This window comes from Eleutherodactylus coqui, chromosome 5 (assembly GCF_035609145.1).
Source record: "Eleutherodactylus coqui strain aEleCoq1 chromosome 5, aEleCoq1.hap1, whole genome shotgun sequence".
NCBI lineage: Eukaryota > Metazoa > Chordata > Amphibia > Anura > Eleutherodactylidae > Eleutherodactylus > Eleutherodactylus coqui.
The window spans coordinates 108,556,646-108,579,233 of record NC_089841.1 but is presented as its reverse complement, the minus strand read 5'-3'; the positions used below and the strand labels follow the sequence as shown (position 1 = coordinate 108,579,233).

The 22,588-nt window shown below is 40.0% G+C and overlaps 1 protein-coding gene across 1 annotated transcript in view; it reads left to right on the top strand.

Moving 5' to 3' along the window:
* MCTP1 (multiple C2 and transmembrane domain containing 1) overlaps positions 1-22,588 on the top strand; it is a 748,272-nt gene that overhangs the window by 490,167 nt on the left and 235,517 nt on the right. Inside the window, exon 17 of the mRNA XM_066603001.1 lies at positions 16,059-16,178. Coding sequence (XP_066459098.1) covers positions 16,059-16,178 — 120 coding nt within the window. The remainder of the gene's footprint in view (positions 1-16,058; positions 16,179-22,588) is intronic.

Genomic DNA, 22,588 nt, shown 5'->3' with positions numbered 1-22,588 from the left:
ATCTTTGACTTTTCTTTTGCCATACCTCCCAAATGCTTTTTTATTGCTTTTGACCTCTGTTGCAAGCCTCGATTTATTATTAGCTTAAGCTTTTCTGACACTTGCCCAACAGTTTCTGCATACTGCATTATAGTCTTCTTTAGATATTCCCCCCTCTTTCCATTTGATAAATGTTTTTTTTTGTTTTTAGCATGTATGTAAGTTCTGTGTCCATCCATCCTGGTCTCTATAAATGCTTCCATTCTTTCTTCTTTTAGGGATTGTTAACGATTGTGCTTTGAGAATCTTATTTCGCAATATTTCTCAACCTTCTTGGACATTTCTGTCCTTAAGAACATCCAGTCATTGGATTCTTCCTACCTTTTTTCCACTAAAATCTGCCTTTCTGAAATCCAACCATGGTGTGAGTTTTCTCAGGTCTTCCTCCCCTTCTTATCCAGAATTCAAGGATAGCATGATCATTGCCTCCTAAGGTCCCAGCGTTTGACAAATATGCGCGTAAAACATGGAACACATATGCCCGTGTGAGTGAGCCCTTACTCCACTACTTTCCTTCCAAATTGGTTGCCTTTGCTCTTTCTTTCTACTTCTAATAGCAAGATTCTCAGTTGTATTCATTAGCTGTATATTTTTTACCTGGCCTTTTACTTCCATTCCCATATTGTTCTAGTTTAAAGCTCTCCTGATGAGTGTAACAAGGCGCCTGCCAAATATTTTATTTACGGAGATGGCAATAACCATTATATTTAATTTTTTTTCTTTATATTTTTTATGTAAATGGTGAGAAGTTTTTTTCAACTTTTTTGAAATATATTTTTAGACATCCTGTTACACTTTTTTACGTTTTTGTTTTCTCCCTGAAGGGAACTTTACTATGTGATTGCTTGTATACCACACTGTAATACATATTTGTTGCTGTGTATTATGCTGGCAGCAAAGAGACATTTCTGTGGCTGAGATGTGAGAGACTGCACACAAAAATTGTGAACCTTGCTTCATTGGTGGTAGCTTAATAGAAGTAGTATAGAGCAAAACTCAGGTGACACTCTAAGCACAATTTTCCAAAACGCAAAAAGAGTTGTGACATTCTGTGGTTTGATGAGACCAAATATGAGTTGTCTAGCAATCATCGAATGGCAAAGCCAAAAACACACTAAACAAAGCAATGTGTTCTCTCACATACAGTACTTACTTATGATACTTGGAGTGTGGGAACAAACTGAAGCACTTCCATACAGTGGGTTGTAGAATTTTCAAACTCCATACAGAATTTGCATTTGAATGCACTAGTGCTACAACAATACAAGGCATACAGCTAGCGTTCTGAGCGGGGGATGCAGAAGACAAGCGTGGCCACTTGCCTTCTGCATCCAGCTGTTCTCTGCTCGGAGCGCCCAGCTGTTATACAGCCAAATGCTCTGAGTGGGGGATGCAGAAGACAAGCGGGGCTGCTTGTCTTCTGCATCCAGCTGTTCTCAGCCAAGCGCTCTGAGTGAGGGATGAAGAACAAAGCTGGACAGCTGTGTTCTTCATACCCCGCCTGTGTTAAGCGAGCGGAATACAGCTGAAACAATAGTATCAACTGTATCCCAATGTGAATCCCTGATAAGGCTGATCGCTGTCTTTCAGCATGCTGAAAGATCATCAATCAGCGAGGGCTTAAAGGGGTTTTGTCATTAAAAAAAAAATTATCTAAACTTACGTATCCCTTCTCTGTCCGTCTCCTTATCACATCTTCTCCTGGTTGAGCTTCTCCAGTGCCCCCTGGTCAGCTCACTGTAGGCTTGGCCCAGCTTGTTATGAGGGCTGCTTATCACAAATTCCTTCCGACTGGGTCAGTGAAGGTCACATCCCTGTGCTGTAGCTTCACGGCTTAGGAAGGAATTGTAATCTATTTCAGAGACAGCTCGCATGAGCAATCTCTGAAGAAGATAGGCAGTCCCCCTGCTGTCCTGTGAGCTGTGACCTAACGTACATTGGCAGACTGCCAACCAAATGTACATAACCTCACAGGAAGGAGAAGAATCAGGCAGCTGGAGGTGAAGTGACCCCCTGGACTGCAGGAGACAGGAGAATATAAGGGAGGTGAAGATCTGGCAAGTAGACTGATGGGGGAAGAATAGATAAGTATAGAATTTTTCTTTTTTAGTGACAGAACCCCTTTAACGAAAACTGCACAATGTCAGTGCAGTTAGACACAATGATTATCACTCAAAAGATGGCTTTGAGCAACTTTTGAGCGAAAATCGTTGTCTAAAAGAGCCTTAACAAAAATATTAACCTCACAACTGCTCTTGTCCAAAGTACAGGAGGAAATCTTACCTGTGCCGCTCGCAGTTTATTGTTATCTTTGAAGTGAAATTCTCTTTTAAATCATTATGCTTTACAAAATATTGCTTGACCATTGTCTTGGGGGGGGGGGGGGGACTTTAATGGTTTATTCCGTAGTTCTAAAGACGAAGTTTGAGGAGCTGTGAATTAATATGCTTATTAGCTTAGATTCTCATTAAATACCTCCCACAGCCAGGGATCATTAGAACTGACTTTTGGCATGAAGACTAGACCCCATTTAATAGGAGTTTCTGGAACAAACATCTATAACTACAATAAGGGTAATACTATTATCCATATGACATATTGTTGCACTTAGACACCATCTCTAACATTTGCAGAGTGACAATATCAAACCTACTTTTATATTTTAAAAGCTATGATGTCATGTGTCAGGGGTCAAATATATAAGATAGGGTTTCATAGTACTTTTTTCACACCTACAGGCATGTAATATGTAAAGCACAGTACTCATTGCTGTGAGATAATAGTAGTCTCTTTATTCTGTGCTTTAACTTGAGACTCAGCTGTATCTCCTAATATTCTTATCCTCCAGTACAAATCCCATTAAGATAGCCTCACAATATCTTTTTGAAGAGACAATTTTGTATGATCTACTTTTATACTATGGAAGCATGGTGGCTCAGTGGTTAGCACTGGTCCCTTGCAGTGCAGGGTTCCTGGGTTCAAATCTAACCAAGATTTTGTATGTTCTCCCCATGTTTGTATGGGTTTCCATTAGGTACTCTAGTTTCCTTCCACACTCCAAAAAACATACTAGTATGCAAATCTAGATTCCCCATGGGAACAGGTGCACTACAGAATATACATGCAATATATAAATGATCGAAAAAGTAAAATATTGTATACTCGTCACTTCCATTGTAAGGATTATTGTATAGAAATGTGTGCAATATGAGAAACTTTATAACTGAATATATCCCTGGGCACATAACATAACAGCACCAAACCAACCTTATTCCATAAATATAGTACCAGAACCAAGCACATACCATAAATACACTGGCCCCTATTTAACCTATGCCCAATGTCCTCTGATTAGAACATGGCCCCCATACTGTGCCCCCAGAATTAAAAAAAGTGCAGAAATAGATGCCGCTGCTCCCATGCTGTCATCTAGCTGCCAGCATACAGAAGGCCTGACTTTTTCTAGCCAGAGTCCTATGGCATGACACAGACAGCATTATGATGCCATTGCACTGCCTTTGAAAAAAGAAAAATTGGAAATCAATAGAGATAAAGCAGTGGTGCTAATTTTTCTTTTACTAGATTGACCTGATGTTCGTTATGTGAACATACAAGGTTTGGAGAAAATGGTTTTCTGTCTCTCTCTGCCTCTTTCTATCTCTCTGCCTCTGTCGGTCTTTCTATGCCTCTCTCTCTCTTTCTCTTCCTCTGCAGCTCAGTCAGTTCATAAATCCCGCTTCCACTGCACGATGGCTATGATTGGTTCATCCAGCGCTGCACTGATAGGATGAACCAATCACAGCCATTACCAGCTCTGTTTCAGCACCGCCCCCTCTCCCTCCCTACTGCTCGCTCTGTTTCGTTACTGTCTGCTCTGCTTCAGCACCGCCCACTCTGCTTCAGCACCGTCTGCTCTGCTTCAGCACCGTCTGCTCTGCTTCAGCTCCACCCGCTCTGCTTCAGCACCGTCTGCTCTGCTTCAGCACCGCCCACTCTGCTTCAGCACCGCCCACTCTGCTTCAGTACCGCCCACTCTGCTTCAGTACCTCCTGCTCACGCTCACTTAGCAACACTTCACTGTCCCCAGCCAGGTACCCATACACTTAACATAGGAACTTTGGGCTGCCCTCACAGGTCACCCGCTGTACCAAACTCAAATTGTATGATTTTTACAGGGGTGTTGAGCGTGTCACCAATCTAATGACACCAAAATCGACCACCAAAGGTTAGACAAAGGGGTCAAAGTGTGGTGCAAGAAAAAGCCTGTAGGCTTATTTAGATTAGATTGGTCCCCTGATAAGTTCGTACATAAAATAAAATAAAATTGGAACCCCCTGCCATCAACTGCGGTTCTCTTTTCTCTTTATGTTGTCCCTGTTTGTATTCCCTGTTTATATATACCCAATAGCGCTATAACAGAGTTTTCTACTCTTCAGGGTTTACACGGAGCTGCTTTTTTTAGGGCAATCGATCTGCTTGCTGCTATATTGGGTGATTTAGCTACCAGGGATATTCAGGGATAGTTTGTCCAATCCTTTTAAGCACACCCTGAAAAGGGAACTCCTGTTGACAGTCAACAATGTCCTTAGAAAGTCGTATCTTGATATATGGCCAGGTCTACAGGGGTGTTGAGATCCATCTATATCATCATTATTATTATCAACTTTATCGTCACAGAACGTTGTGTGTTGCGCCATAGGTTGTCTTCTTGTGGCTTTCCTATAGATTTATTTTTTCCTATCTGTGCTGTGGCATTACACACGTCACAATTATCAATGTCGTTTCTTGGCATGCTGGATTTTAACAAATTTATTGTGAATTACTGAGGCATCATATATTTTAACCATTTCTGAGTAAGGGTTATGTTTTAAACTCAACATATCTTTCACCTTGATGCATGTTGGTGAAGTTGTAGGATAGGATACACAGCATTTTGTAAGGATCCCTTGGGACTTTTTATAGTAGTCACATGATTTGGGCTGGACAAACTAGCTTAGCAACCATAATCCTTCTGTGACAGACCAAAGCTCGAACTTTTGTTCTTCATTTTAGTAATAATGTCCTATCATTTTGAGCAGAGATCTGAATGTTGTTTTTGACAATCCAGATGGCACTCCAGGATGGAAAAGCTAGATGCAGGCAGAAACACAGACTGAACCCAACTACAATGGAATGTTACCAATTTCTAGTGTTGGGAGTGTTCTGTCAGCATTTTTCACTATGCAGTGGGATTCCATCTGGGGGTTCCATCACAGCTGCTGAAGACAAAATTGTGACGGAAACGCAGAACAGAAACTATTGGAACTATTCATTGTCATTCGTGAAATGGACATCACTTTGGTGTCCAAGGGTTTCCGTTCACTTATTTTATATTTGTAGTATAGAATAACATAGTCATCTACACTATTCCATAGTACAAATAAAATGGGAACGAACAGAAACCCTGTTAATGGACACTGAAGTGATGTCCATTTCACTAATGGCATTGAATAGTTTTGATAGTTTCCGATAGGCACATGTCCCCTTTCCCATAGTCCGCCCCAGCTCATGGTCCCTGAAGTTCGGCATGATAAATTCCTGAATTGTGGTAGACAATGCACCCTAGTCAACCACCAACTCTGTCTACCCCTGATCTCACCCCTGTCAATACACATCTGTTTAATACATCTGCTTACCAATCTCAAAACAATCTTTGGTTCTGGAAGATGAAAAAACTCAAAAAATTATTGAAAATCAGATGCAATCTGATAAAGCCACATTCACATCTCCTTTAATACTTTTCATGATTTCCTTTGTTCAGCTCCATTGCAGGAGCTGAGGAACAAAAATAACGAAAGTGAACATGCCCGCCCCAACTGACGCCAAGCGCACCCCTTTAACTATAAAGGGGTCTGTCATGGCTTTTGACATGTAGCCCAAAATTCTCACAGATGAAATAGCACAGCATGTTCAGGACTTCATGCTAAATCTATGCTAGAGGCTCAAAATGGAGTGAATGTGACCTAGCTAATTCAGTTGAATCATTTGACAAAAACAGAGTAAAAAATGGGTATATTTACTTGTATCTGATCATAAGACTGCGGATTCGACCATAAAATATCACTGTCATGCACTTTAAACATTTGCCATAAAGTATTACAGAGTCCTTAACACTTTTGCTGATTGCCGTCTTCATTAGCCAGTAAAAACATCACTTCTTTGATACAGCGCTTGCGTAATTTATTCCACTGCTAGGCTAGATGCGTTTGCTGTTCTTCCTCTGAATAGTAGTTTTTGTTTTAATGTAGTTGCTGAGAAGTTCTAGAAGATTACTTGTACTTTTTCTGCTCATGTAAATGCCCTATCGCTTTACTGTGCATATTTATGGGTGCACTTACACGCCTCGCCCTATATCACAGTTACACTTTTATTGGAGCATTTGTGTTTTTGTCTTTGCTCTAACTGTCACATTTTACTCCACATCCTCTTGCGCTGCATTACTTGCACAGCATGCCGTCACATCCCAAATTGCTTTCCCTGCATGTTCATCAGCATTAATAAGATTTGCAATGTGGAGATATTGCTAATATATTAATTATAAATGCTTTTCTGCTTTATGACATTGAAAACATTATAAAAGACACTCTTCTTGTCATAGCTGTTTGCAAAGCATATAATAGTCGAGCTTTATTAGATTCTCTGATGTGGATTACAGACATATTTCTGCTGTTTACATAGAGTAAAACTCCCTGAAACTAAGTTTATCTTAAATGGAGCTCTCTTCCGATGCATCTGTGTCTGCTATTAAAACTAAGAACAAATACAGCCGTTATTATATAATAGGGTCATTTATAACAGTTCTGTATGTTTCATAGGCTTTGTTCACATCTGCGCCAGGGCAGTCTGTTTTCCTTTTCCATCAAGCAGTAGGAACCCGAAAAAATGGAATGCCATCCAGACAGATAAATAGAAACGGATGACACAAATAGACCATATGGCCCATCTAGTCTGCCCTTCACATGATGAACACAAGTGGTGCCCGACAGACCCCATTGGTTATAATGGAGGCCATTGGGCATCTGGCATTTTGACTTTTTGACAACTGACTTTTTATAGGGTCTATAGGATTCTGTCTTGTATCCGTTTTTTTAGCATGCTGCACTATTTTTGTGGTAAATATAATAAAATGTGCAACGGCAGCTCTGAGCCTCCAACCCAGATGTAAACAGAGATCAACTTATATTTCCAAATGTTTGATCCAATCGCTTTCCATTAGGGCAGATTACAGAAGCACTGATAACACTTAAATGCAGTGTTTCCCAATCTTTTCAGGCTTGTCGTTCCCCACAAAAGAAAAAAAAATCATCTCAGGCAAAACGAAAAATGTTTTAAAAGAATACAAAAAAAACCTAAGACATGTCTCTCTTTATTTTGCTGCCGCACTCCAGTGGGAAATCGGGTGCCAGAGCACTGTGGTTAGGAAGCACTGGCTTGAATGGGTTGGCCACCTTATAGATAAAAAGTACAAGACAGGGTATGTTGTGTATATGGGCACCCTATTAAATTATATAGAAATTCTGCATCATTGTTTTTTACTCTCTCCTAATCCCTCGCCAGTGTGCAGAAGCACTTATTTTGCTGGCCTGGAAGTTTTAGAGTACCCTGTGGGAAACGTAGCTCCTACCCCTAATACAGCAGATAAGTTGAGTATCTCAGTTCTATGGCGCTCCTTCTTACATATGATATAGAGCTCCTACACCACACAACATGCTTCGAGACTGTTGAGTGGGAGACCTGCGTAAAGCACTGCGCATGGTTAAACTGCTAGGAGCTGCGTTTTCGATGCCTTATTTAACTATGAAGCTGGCTGTGAACGGGCAAGAAAATCACGGTAAAATCACATCTTTATTCACTGCGATTTATGGGCATCAGTGATGCTTTTTTTGGCCAGTAATCTCGCATCGAGACAAATTTGTAGAATTTTTTTTTAATCGCATAAGTCAATGAGACTTTGTAATGTTAAAATCGCATCGCAATGTGTGTTTGTAGCGTTGCGATGCGATAAAAAGAAACCTCATTAGGAATGCATGGGAGATAAACAATAGCACACCGCAGAAAGATAGAACAAGCCAGGATTTTCTTTATTTTCCTCAACATCGCATCAGTGAAAACATTGTAGACGGGAAGTAAACCATTGTAAATCATTGGTTTCATATTCTGCTTTTTTACCGACTATCGCAGCAGACGAGAAACGCGTGATTTTCTCGCCTGTGTAGAGCCAGGTTAAGGCCAAATACACACGGCCGGGTCAGATTCTGGCTGCGAGATCTCGCAACAGAATCAGACTCTGTGCCCCAGCAGTGACACCCGCGTACCTGTCATGTTCTCTTCTCTCTGCTCTGCGGATGTACCGGCTGGTGCACCGCCGCACATGCACAGTGCAGAGAATGAAGAGCAGTCGTGCCAGCATTGACGCAGATCCACGGCGACTCTCTGCGGGAAGCCATCCGTGCGAGGATGTGCAAGGCTTGCACTAGAATAGGACATGCTGCGATTTTTCGTCCACGAGCGGAAAATTACAGTTGATTTCTGCTGGCAGGCATGGAAAAGCGTTTTGCTTACAGGTCGATGGGCAGTATTTGCTGTGGGATCCAGAGACGAACGCTCACTCCGGATCCTGCAGTTTAAATATGCCTGTGTGCATTGGGCCTAAGGGACATTTCACACGGGACAGAATTAGTCTGTGCGGGTATTTCTACCTTATCCTTATGAGGCTTGAATTCCAAACCTATTAAAATAAGTAAATCTTTACTTCAAAGCCACCAGATTAAATTCTGCAGCGGGAAATCTTTCTGCTGTGGAATTAAGAACCTCTTGTGGAATTGCTGTTGCGGATTTCTAACATACAGGAGATATAATTCCGCAATTAGACTGATTTCACATGGGTGAGTTCAATATGGGGCCGTGAAACTTGGCCCGATATCACGCTCAGGAACATGTGATTTCCCTGCGGATGTGAGGCGGTTTAGTGTCAAAAAGGCCTCGCATCACATCAGCCGCGCCAGAGGATCGGCAAGTGTTTCTCATTGTTTTTAATGTGAGACCTCGCATGCACCTCGCACGCGGTGGGATGTTTTTCCCGGCTGCATTGAAAACAATAGGCGATGCATTCTGAGGGAACGCCGAAAGACAGAGCATGCCATGATTTTTTGCTTCATCGCATCGTTCACATATATGACCGTGGGGTTCATATTTGTGTGAGATTTGTGCGTCCTGCAACACGCAAATCTTGTGCGATTTTGTTGGCCGTGTATAAGCAGCCTTAAAGTCAGCAGAAAAAAAGCGCAAGAAATTCCGTAAGCTGTTCCGCAAAACATTTTCTGCAGTTAAATAGGCTGCAAAATCCACCCTATTTGACAAAATCCGCATCTGTCCTGCGTCCTGCAGACAATTCAATGTGAAAGGTCCCTAGGACAATATACATATGTACAGTAATATTACACATTAGGACACACTTCTTATAGCATGCTTGTCTGACATTCTATGTATTTGCGATCTTTACTGTATATTAAAAAAGTAATAATAACTATTACATCCTATATCTCTTCTCTGCATTCTATACATTAATTATTACTGTGTACCCAGCATGCACTGAAGACATCCACACTGTAAGGAAATAATAGAGATAGCTAGTTGTCTATTCAAACTTTAATATATAGAGCCCCTTATGAACCTGCATACATCTCCTGTTCATTCTGCACTATTAGAATGGCCCTTGACGTTATGGCACACAAGGGGTTATAAAAAGAATTTGTATTTGTCCCAGAACTGTCACATCTCACTCATTCCCGTCCTTGAACCCTGGCAATTAAGAGAGCCAACAGGGTGGAAGGAAGCAACTTTGCAAATCAGCCCCGAGCAAGGTGTTCCATGGTTTGCACCCGCTGAGAACGTGATGGACAGCAATCTTTTGCAAATCAATTTATGCCATGTTCCTCCTACACTGAATAGACTTGAAAATTGGAAGCAAAAGTCAATTATGTTGAGGAATTAATAAGATTTGGTAAAAATATATTAGTTATAACTGAATATTAAGAGGAAAGCTTCTAATGCCCATAGTTCAAGCATCACTGAACTGATCTATAGTTGTAAATTGGTGTGTTGCACGGGGAAATGCATTAAGTAGGTATAGTTTCTTTACACTATGTTTGTACGGTAAGTATATTTCTTTTTCCTAACTGGCAGTAAATAATTGGCAACTATTAAAATTCAAGGGAAACATAAAATTGTACAAGTCTTGACAAGAATATTGGAGCAGTAACAGCAAAACCATGGGCAGAAAACATTTCTCTTCTGCCCATGGACAGCAACAACTTCAATACAACCCCATTTCCAAAAAAACTGGACGCTGTGTAAAATGTAAAGAAATGTAAAGAAAAAAAAGTGCAATGATTTGGAAATCTCATATAACCACATTGTATTCACAATAGCAGATAGAACACATAGGGGGAAAGTCGGACATTTTTTCATTTTGTTTTAAAAAAATTAACTCAATGGCAGAAACGCATCTCAAAAAAGTTGGGCCATGTCTACCATTGTGTAGCATCCCTCTTCTTTTTACATCAGTCTGTAAATCTCTGGGAAGTGAGGAGACCAATTACTGGAGTATTGGGAGAGGCGTGTTGTCCCATTCTTATCTGATGTAGGATTCTAGCTGAGATCGAGAACAAGGAGATCCCCATTAAGATATTCATAAATCCTAAAAGGGCATATGGACAGGGAATGTCATGACGAGACAATAACTTTAAAGATGTCTTTTATCTATAGAATAATTGTATGTTATAGAGAACTTTTATAAAAGGGAAATTAGATTTTCATAGTGCTATAGGGGCTGGTTTCTTCCATGACTCGGGATCGACACCGGGGTGACATCACTACGTCAGCTCCAAATCATGTGGTGTGCCTACGAACATGTGTACACATGTTTTAGTCAGTCCTGGTCATCAAGGCTTAAACACCTCCCTGCTACCGTTTAGCTGAAGTACTGGCTGGTAATTGACAGTCCAGCCAGCTAATCATTAACTTTTTAAGATTTGTCTAGCTGATGGGCTGGCTGGGTTGATTGACAGTCTAGTCAGCCAGTCTGCTAATTTCTTTTGATCTATAAACCAGCTCCTCCTCGCTAAGGGTGGCAGTTATTCTTCTAGTATTCTAGCCCTGTCTGGACTCTCAGTGCAGCTGTCTATTGTCAGTTAGTCTTGTCCTCCCTGCTTACCTGTATGTTCTTAGTTTTGTACTCTCAGCATATCTGACTATTCTTTGGTTGCCAGTGTTCTATGTCCAGCCTTCCGAAGTCCAAGATTCGATTCCCTGGTTCATCTCTGCCTTTGGACTTTGTATAGGTAGTAGGGTTGCCTTTTACAGGATAGTTGGTCTGTTTTGAGGTAGATCTGCTTATAGAAGTAGTGGGGTCATCTTTTACAGGACCTCCTCGAGGTGTATCCAGTTGGGCAGGTTCTCTTCAGATATGAGTTATTGTCTCTATTTCTGACCGGTCCTACATCCAGTCTCCCTCTTATATGCATGTCAGGTTGCTCTGGTATCCTGCTCGCCATAGTTTTCTCTGTAGTCTCAGACACACATGATGGAAATTCTATGAAATCGAACTACTGCCAGCCTAAAAAACAATGCCATTGAAAAAATACTCCTCTCACTTGTAGCTTTCCCTATACTACATTTTTATTTCAGTTGAGAGGAACCATGTACCCCTAGAAAATGAGATCACTCTGAGGTATTCTGCTGCTAGACCATAACTTATCTGAGTTTAACATATCTGATTGCAAGTTTGACTTGGCTATACTGTACTAAAGAGAGGATATTAGTGGGTGGAAAATCAATTTTTCACAGATATTCTGCATATAATACCAAAATATGCTGGCAAGAAACTTTTCAGTCTTGTATTGGCAATGCAGCAATGAGCTTAACTAATACAGACCTTAATTCTCTATATTATAAACCATTGCTGTAGGTCAGTTTAAATGTATAGACTTGTATAGACAATTATTGGCTAAAACTGACTACTGTGGTCAAATTAATTTCCACAATAGTTTTAGTAAATGATTTTTAGTAAATACGCCTATATCTCCTCCATTATAGTTTATTGGATGTTATTTCAGTAGATATGGAACATATCCTATATACAGTGCTTTGTATACAAATAGAGTGACTGATGATACATGCACAGAGCTGTTATACTCTGCTGGATTTGATTTCTGTTCATTGATGCAAACACAAATTGAGGGCTTATTCACATCAACATTGGATATTCAAACCCTATTATGGTCAATGGGGTCAGTTAGGCACCATTCAGTTCTGTCATGTGATAGTTCTGCATGGCCACTGGTTGCAGTTTCCCTGCTCCATAATGGAGCAGAAGAACGGAACCCAAAAGCCCCAATGTGAACAAACTCTAACACACAGATACATTAGAACTCTACATGACCTTTTTCTTACATAGAACAAGAAAGCAACACTAACCATAACTAATGCAGGGGTCATAAATAATGCATAACATTTCAATCTGTTTAAGAGCAAATGTGCAAAAAATGGCAAACAAATTAAATAATTTTAAAATGACCCACTTTACGCAATGCATGAATTAGATTAACAGTACAAGGAATATATGGATTGACAGTACAATGTCAGTAGATCATCAATGCTTAGATGCTTCTGACTGGTCTATTTCACAAGTTAAGGTGATTAGGAGTCAAACAAATGCAATAAAAATACATCAGGTTTTCAGCCAACTCTGGTTTTAAGAAGAAACAGTTTTTCTATTGTAGTACTGAATTTGGCCAGTAGATGGCAGATCCACAGCTTAAAAGGAGTACTAATTTGAAAATAAGGAAAGCATATAAGGGAGGGCTTATGAAAACCTTTGCAAAAAAAAGAGAGGTCGCCCACGGCAGGCAATCTGATTAAAGCTGTCATCTTTCTAAGATAGTTTAGGTCATAACTCATAAACGTTTTGATGTGACTGCTAACGAGCAACTATTTCTTTTTTTGCTAACTTTTGTGTATTTACCAGGAGAACCCTGTTTCTGGTCGAGCTTTGCAAAAAGTGTGGTTCCGCACGAAGCCATAACCAAGCTTTTAGCAATATTCTATCTGAAACAGGGTTCTTCTGGTTGAGTTCACTCAACACTAGTCCTGCACCTTGGTGTATAACACTGTGTAAGAGCCATAAAAGGCCTGTACAACACGCTCAGCAAAAGAAGGTCTGGTCCAACCTATTAACTTCAGATAATTAGTTGAATATGGTGGCCCTGTGTGCAATCACATGATGTCAGTATAAATGCACCTGTTCTGGTAGGCTCCTGAATCTGCGACACCACTAAGCAAGCAATGTGGAGACCAAGGAGCTCCACAAACTGGTCAGAGACAAAGTAGTAGGGAAGTATAGATCAGGGTTGTTATATAAAAGTATCCCAAACTTTGAACATCCCACAGAGCACCATTAAATACATAGAACACAGTGGAAAGAATATGGCACAACTACAACCCTGACCAGATAAGGCCATCCATCCAAACTCACAGACCGAGCATGGCCCCCCAAGTCTGCAATACGACTAAGCAATCAACATGAAGACCAAGGAGCTCTCCAAACAGGTCAGAGACAAAAGTTGTGGAGTAGTATAGATCAGAGCTGAATTATGCACAAAAAACTGAACTTTACGGCTGCCATGGGAAATTTTATGTGTGTTGCAAACCCATCACTTCCCATCACCCCAAGAACACCATTCCCACAGTGAAGCATGGTGTGGTAGCAGTATTATGCTGTGGGATGTTTTTCATAAACATTAGTCGGAAAACTCGTATTGAAGGAAAATGGATGTCAGTAAATACAGGGCAATACTTGAGAAAAACCTGTTTCAGTCTTCCAGAGATGTTAGACTGGGACGGAGGTTTACCTTCCAGCAGGATAATGACCCTAAACTTACTGCCAAAGCTACACTGGAGGGGTCCAAGGGGAAACATGGCAATGTCTTGGAATGGTTTAATCAAAGCCTAGACCTGAATCACCTTGAAAATCTATGGCATGATTTGAAGACTGCTGTACACCAAGGTGCCACCCATCTAACTTGACGGAGTTGGAACAGTTTTGCCTTGAAGAATAGGCAAAACACTCAATGTCTAGATGTGCTAAGCTGAAAGAGACATACCCTAAGAGACTTCATCTGTAATGACTATACATGCTCCTCTGGGAAATATGCAAATAAGTTAGATGGAACAATACCTCCGCAGCACCACCTATTGGAAAGCAGTCCATGTTAGATTATATATTATAAAGCTGGATTCACACAAGTGTTTTATCATGGCGATTTTGCCCGGAATAAAATGCTGGCTGAAAATTGCGACCATCTGATGCATTGGATTCCAGTGCTCAGATGGGTGATTTTCTGGTGCGTAAAATTGGCCGGCCGGAAAATATAGCGCGTACGGCATGAATTCCAGTTGGCCTTTTTTATGCCTGGCCCGAAAAGATAAGTCTTGACCTATCTTTTACCAGAATACATCGGCCTTTCCCATAGACTCCTATGGGAGTCTGTCTTACCCGTCAGGAAAAAGAAGGGGGTGGGAGTTTAGCAGCATCACGACTAGGTCTGCTAAGCTCCTGCCTAGTTTCACACCCCTTGCTGTCAGCCGGCATGGGGCGGAAAGGGGGAGGGAGTGTAGCAGAGCTGAACTCTCTTCCCCCTGCCGACGGTATATGGGCTGTGGCGTATATATGTTGCAACCGGCAATCTGAATGGACGCTAAAATGGGAGATGCGACTGCGACTTAATCACAATAGCCTCTCATTCATGCAATTTTCGACCGCAATTTGGGCAGCCGAAAATTGCAGCACCCATGTGAAAGAGCCTTAATGCTGTGATATCATTTTGTGTAGTATGCTATGCTGTCATATCACTTTCTGTATTATGCAGGTATGTCACTTTGAGCATTATGCATGTACTATGCTATCACTGTGTGCACAATCCTTATGGTGTGATATCACTTTGTACTGTGACATCATTGTGCATGTGAATCTAGCAATGTTACGTAATTAAATTACAATGCTGCTTCATTATTTAAATTAATCATCCCTTTACTATGACATTACCATGCGTGTTATGTCTATGCTGTGACATTTCTCTGTAACCTTTAGGGTTTTACATACTGTGTATTATTCCTATGCATTAAGAAAAGACAAATGGAACATCGTGGGGACCATAATAATCATGTTTTTCATGTTTTAAACGCCTAGCTGAAGATACTATAGTCATGGAGAAGTTGGGCCCCATTCTGAGTTTTACTGAGGCCTCATGTACGCCCCATAGTAGTTCTCTCTCCATGACAATCATGTCTGGTCACTCACCAATCCCTATGCCATATTTTCCATATCAACTTCCGATAAACACTAACAAGCCTGAAACAGCTCTTTCCGAATTGCTTTGTACTTCTTGGCTTGGCAGCAGTTGACCACAGGGACCAACAACTAATGACTTGCACAGGTCCAACCACTAATCTAAAATAAGGTATAAACACTTTTTTTTTTTAGATTTGTGTCGCGGCAGAAACTTTATTTTTCGATGTTTTATTTTGCTGTTCAGACTTAAAACCCCTAATTAAAGCATTCCCCATCTATTGGCCTCCGTGTCGCGTCTTCTTGTCTTGTAACCTATGACTCTGATTTCACCATGATCAGTACGTATCACTTCCAGCAGGAAAATAATGATGTTTTCCCACTTAGCTTTGTCTAATTTATGCCATAAACAGTTCATTGGATGTTAACTCTCATTCCAGGGCGCAGTGTGTAATTTGAGCTTAGTTATTTTTTCTCTATTGATTTAAACTGATCCCTGTGTTGAACCTTTTCAAGATCTCCCTTTACAAGACATCTTTTAAGCGTGATTGTCTAGAAGTAGCTGTCAACCTTCCAGGTCACTCTGAGACTTAATTGTTCTGATAATATTTTCATCTTTTCATCTTTCTCACAGTTACTGCTGAGGAACTTTATCCGCATGAAGCGTTGTGTCATGGTGCTCATCAATGCAGCCTACTATATTAACAGTTGCTTTGATTGGGACTCACCCCAAAGGAGTCTTGCTGCTTTCTTGGTATGATAATCCTCTACTGTCTTACATAATTATCTCATCCTTTCTGTTTTCTAAAAGGAATGTAAGTTATAAATGTCATCTCCCCAACTCGGTGCACAACAATTAATGAGGAGAGTCCACATTAACTCAGCCTTTAATTCCCAGTCCCTCAAAGCTGATGAGCATAACAGAAACTAATGTACCACCTCTGTTAGCTCTTCTATAGAGTTTGGTAGCAAGTAGTGTGTTTTCTGTTAGATAGATAGATAGATAGATAGATAGATAGATAGATAGATAGATAGATAGATAGATAGATAGATAGATAGATAGATATAAAGATAGATACTACTGATAAATACCATACATAAATGCCATAGATATATAGAAAGAAAGAAAAAATTGGGATAAATAGATAGATACCATAGATAGAAAGATTGAGTGATTGATAGATAGCTAAGATTAGATAGAGAGCTAAGATTAGAAAGATTGAGTGATCGATAAATATGATAGATAGAAAGATATCATAGATAGATAGAAAGATTAATCGATGGATGGATGGATGGATAGATAGATAGATTCCATGGATGGATAGATAAATAGATTTCATGAATGGATAGACAGATAGATAGATAGATAGATTCCATGGATGGATAGATAGATATATTCCATGGATAAATGGATACTATAGATAAATACCATAGATATATAAATAAATAGATACCATAGATAGATATATAGAAAGAAAGAATTGGGAAGGATAGATACCATAGATTGATAGATACCATAGATAGATAGATAGATAGATACCATAGATAGATAGATAGATACCATAGATAGATAGATAGATACCATAGATAGATAGATAGATACCATAGATAGATAGATAGATAGATACCATAGATAGATAGATAGATACCATAGATAGAAAGATATCATAGATACTATAGATAGAAAGATTGATTGATGGATAGATAGATAGATAGATACGATTAGATAGATACGATTAGATAGATACCATAGATAGAACGATTGGGTGATGGATAAATATGATAGCTAGAAAGATACCACAAATAGAAAGATTGATTGATGGATAGATAGATTCCATAGATAGATGGATGAATTCCATAGATAGATAACTTAGTGAACAGAGATAGATAGAAATTAGATACATACATAGATATTACATTTATCAATTCAGTGTATGTAATACTTATCTGATATCTATCTATCTATCATTATATCACCGTATCTAAGTCCATCCTTTTCTGTCTATCTAATTCTTTGTCTGCCTAGATCTGTTTATCTGATTATGTTATTTATTCCTTCTATTTTTCTATCCCCTACCTCTTTTTGACCACTATATATCAAGTTATTTAGAGTTGCTGTTTGTAGGGAGGATTATCATGACTTTGTTGTATATTATCCGCGTTTTATCTGTGACACTTAAAGATAAATGAAATCTCAGTTATGTATTTTAGCGAACTAAATATTAAAGGAAAAAAGCTAAACCTGTTTGTGAGCATTTACCGCAGAGCAGCTATTTAATCTTTTTTATCAGTTACCTGGCATTAAATCTGTCATTATTATAAATATTAAAATGACTGCAGAGGACGTCTTCCGTGTCGCCCTTATGTGGGAGGCACTGTTGCTTTAATGTTTTACTTAGCTGGTGTGCAAGGACATTTTAAGGTAATATGGTTTGGTTTGGTATTTGAAAAAATGAAGTTTAATCTCTATATGCCTGATGGGGCTTCCCTTCACTTGGAACATTGTTAGAATCGTAATTAATTTGAAGAGAAGAAATTGAACATCAGTGCCATATGCATATAATGTACCTTATGCCAGGTCTTCACTGGCAGCAGGTAAAGGTCATCTCTGGGTACGCACTGAAGAAAATAACGTGAGACTAAGTTTTAATGAGAAAATGTAGTTTATAATTTATGTGCTATATTTTATGCATGGCGGTGGTGCAGTAGGTACGTGCTCTTCACCTTTGTCTGTAGAAGAAGGTATACAGTGCTAAACAGCTGATTAGTAACCTCAGGAATTTAACCCGTGCAGTGACACCGGCGGCGAGGACTGCGCTATAATGATCTGTCAAATGGGCTCTTACTGCTGCGCTAGCCACATTTCAGGTGGTTACAATGCGTATAAGACGTTTGTAAAAATATGTCAATATGAGAAAAAATATATATATATACATTTTATATATTACATTACAATTTAATTCTTATTTGCATGTGAAAATTTTAATATATTTAACATTAGTCTTTTTAGATAGCATGTAGCTGGAAAAGTTACTCTATAGGTACCTTTCACACGGACGCAGCGCAGATGCCGATTTTGTCAATTACCGCTAATTTTGTTGCGGTTTTAACTGTGACGTGTTTTGGGGAATTTCTTGCATTTTTCTCCCCAGACTTTAATTGTGGAATTAGATCTCTTGTTTGATAGAAATTCCCAACAACCATTCCGCAAGACGTCCTTTAATTCCACAGCAGGAAGCTTTTCCGCTGCAGAACTTAATCTTGCAAAGTAAAGACTTGCGGTTCTTAACAGTTGCGGAATTGAGGCCCCATAGGGATAACATTGTGACCCTGAAGTGTCCGTGAGGACTAATTCCATCTCGTGTGAAAGGTCCCTAAAGGCTAGTTTCGCACGGGCGAGAATCTTGTGTGCGTTTTGTGTGTTGCGAGGCGCACAAAGCTCGCGCGAATATGAACTCCATTCTTTTAAATGGAGTCATACACATGGGCGATGGTTTCCCATGGAAACATGAGGTAAAAAATTGTGTCTTGTTATATTTTTTCGCTTTCCCTGGAACGCATTGCCCATTGTTTTTAATGGGACCTTAAATATGATGGGAGATGCAAGTGAGCGCGATGCCAGCTTGCCCATTAAAATCAATGGGAATCCCTTCTGATCCTCTATCGCACGTGAAACTTGCGCAAGAGGATCAGAATTTTACAGAAGCGATGCAAGGGGGTTTTGCCTGAAAATCACCTCGCATCTGTGGGTAAAACGCATGTTGATGAGTGTGATATCGGGCCTATGGCTTCCTTCACACAGCCTTTTTTCTGGCTTTTCAACTAAAAGAAAAAATGCTATTTTTTTATGAAGCCTTTTTTTTAAAGGCTTTTTTTAAGTGCTGTTTTTTCGGTTCCTTTTGTTAGCATTTTTTTTATAGAAATATGGGAAAATTCCATTTAAATTTCCATGCACAGAGCATTGCAATTTTTAAAGGAATCCCATAGGCCCCAAAACTGCACTAAGGGCTTCTACCTACTTGCGTTTTTTTTTAACGCTGCGATATCACTGCTTTTTTTGTCAATGGGACTTTCTAATGTTAAAATTGCATTGCACAAAAATCGCAAGTTTGTGCGAAGCGATTTTAACATTAGAAAGTCCCATTGACACTTGCATTAAAAAAATGCAGCGATATTGCAACGTTAAAAAAAAGCTAGTGGGTAGGAGCCCTAAAAGTGATTTTAAAAACAACACTACAGAAACCACACTGTTCGTGGTGCATTGCATAATTCCCTATTGATCTACCCCTAACGTCTGGATGCAGCATTGCTTAACACCAAAAGGTGACAAAAAAAGTTGACAGCAAAAATCCAACATTTTTTCTGAAAAAGATACAAACCATGGTGTTGTATATATTGATGTGTGATCTATACAAAGAGCTATAGATGTAGCAGAGCTGAATTTGTCATTTAATACTTTAGGGTTGTTCTGTATATCTACAAAACTGTCTCTGTTAGGGCTCGGTCAGACGAGCGATTTTTTTTTTTTTTTTGTGCGCCTATGTCCTATCTTTTGTCGCTCACAGGACTCAATGGATTCGTGTGGTCATGTTTTGCGGGCGTGAGTTTCACGCGCGCAAAACATGCATAAACACGTTTGTCTGTTTAAGTCCTTAGCTGCATTGAAAGGTGAACTTACATGACATTAAATAATTGCCTGCATTTCTATGTAGTTTATATACTGTGGCGTTCATCCGCTATTGTACATTATTAGACAATGAATATAGTGTCAATATTGATGCCTCTCATTAATAAACTGAGAGAAGGAAAGCCTTGTGTCGTCATGTACCTCTGATGTATTGTGGGGTTACCTGTGTTCTGTCTAATGAGCGCCCCCCAAGGCTTGGAGTAGTACTGCACTATTGGAGCATCCTGCTGTGCCTTCTGATGCCTCAGTAATAATTAGAAGCTGCTTACACTGAATTATTGTTGGTCATTCAAAATTCCAATGGTTCGAAACCTATTCTATTGGCATCGATGGAATTAAGCCACATCATAGCATCGCATAGAGCTAGTGGGTCCTAAAGTTGTTGTTTAGGACTCTTAAAACCGCTTGATTTTTGCATTGTGAAGAGCTCTGGTTTACATAGCATGCGCCATTATTCTAAATCCGAACACATTTTGTAGAGGTACATAAGGGTGAGAGTACCTTCACATAGGGCAAAATTACGCAACGTCTACTGGCTGTGCGAAGGAGTCCTAAGGGTATGTTCATGCACAACAGGGATTTCTGCAACAGTGCCATTCATTTGTAAGGCCGAATGCCCACGGACGGATTATACCTGTGGAGTTCGCGGTCCGACACCAGCCGCAAATTCTGCAGCAATGTCCATCCATAGACATGCTGTGTTAAACGATTCTTCCTGCCCACGAGCGGAAATCAACTCTCGCTCGCTGGGGAGAATCGCAGCATGTTTTATTTTGTGCAGAAAATCGCACGGATGGCTTCGATTGCAGTCAATGGAAGCCGTCCGTCCTGCGATACTTCCACAGTGAGCACAGCAGAAGTATCGCGGGAATCTGCGTCACAGCTTGTGCATAATTTGATTTGCGCATGTATCGGCGCATAGTATTTTTTGTGCACACAGGACCTATTCACATGTGCCCTGATTTAAAAGGCTATTTAGCGTAATAATTTGCATGTTCCTGTATTTTTCTATGGGGGCCCTTCGTGCAAAATTACACAGGAAAGTAGAGCAGGCCAGATTTAATTCCACACATGCAAAACACGCACGTAAAATACGGAAATGAAAAATTACCCATTGAAATCAATGGGTTCTTTTCTCTGCGTATTGCGTGGGAAATGTTTGCACGCACAAATATGGTTATCTTAAGGAGCCCTAATTTGAATTTTTTTTTATTGGCTTTTGTTGTGTCAGGCGTCAATTTAAAGTTTGCTGCATCTGTAGCCATGTTAACGAAAATAAAAAGCTGTTCTGCCTGTAGTGAGCGACAATATACTTGACTACATTCTTTGAAGGGGTAACTTATTTTTCATTACTTTTATATGAGTGGAGACTACTGATTTACATCTTTTGCCTGTACGTGATATACAGTCTATTCTAGGTATCACAAGGGCTAATATCATGTAAAGAAAAACGCTAAGTTTGAAACTAGTTATAAAACTATGGGACTACTCAACAATCAATTAAAGTTTTGCTATGGACCAGGGGCGTAACTATAGAGGATGCAGGGGATGCGATTGCATCCGGGCCCCGGAGCCTTAGGGGGTCCATAAGGCCTCTCTTCTCCATATAGGGAACCCACCACTATAAGTAAAGCATTACAGTTGGGGGCCCTGTTACAGGTTTTGCATTGGGGCCCAGGAGCTTCAAGTTACGCCTCTGCTATGGACGCTTGCATAGAGGATGAAATATTCTGCAGGATGCTGCAGAATATTCCCCTGTTAAAGCTAGCAGGTCTAAATGCGGATTTTAATGCAGAATTGCTAGCAGAATGATGCCATTTTCAAATCCGCGTCAAAATCTGCTTGTCTTACCATATCAAACGTGCAGATTTTTTTGCCGATTTTTCACGGTTTCTTGCAGAATATTCTAATCTGTGTGAAGCTGCCTTTAGAACTACTGCAGACTTAGCTGAGCTGCTTTTGTTACTAAGGGCATGCCCATGCTATTTTACATGGGCTGATCAGTCCATGGATGCTATTCTTTCTACACGGCAAACTGCTGCCGAAGTGCATCAGCAAAGAAGCGCTAGTCCTATCCTTATCTGCTTCTTCTCTCCATTGTGAATCACTTTACCTCCATCACCACGCAGTGATGTCACGATGATTGACAAACTTTGCCCGACTTCTCCCGTACGAAGTTGCATCTGCCACATCTCTCCTTCCCAAGCCTCCTGCCTTGAACTTCCTATCAGGAAATCTTGTATTAGGAGATGTACAGCATTGTGCCCGTGTCTTGTTTCTTTGCTCTTTTCCTCTTCCTCTATTGCTTTCATTTCTCACTGTAACGAGCGCCAAAAATAATTGGACGAGTGAGCCATCAGTAAAAGGACACACTTAAGCAAGCGTCAATGAATTATTCTACAGGACAAACTTTAATCTTTAAAAGTGATTGTAGATAATTTGTGGTACCATCTGTCCATTTGGAATTGTTTTAGCCT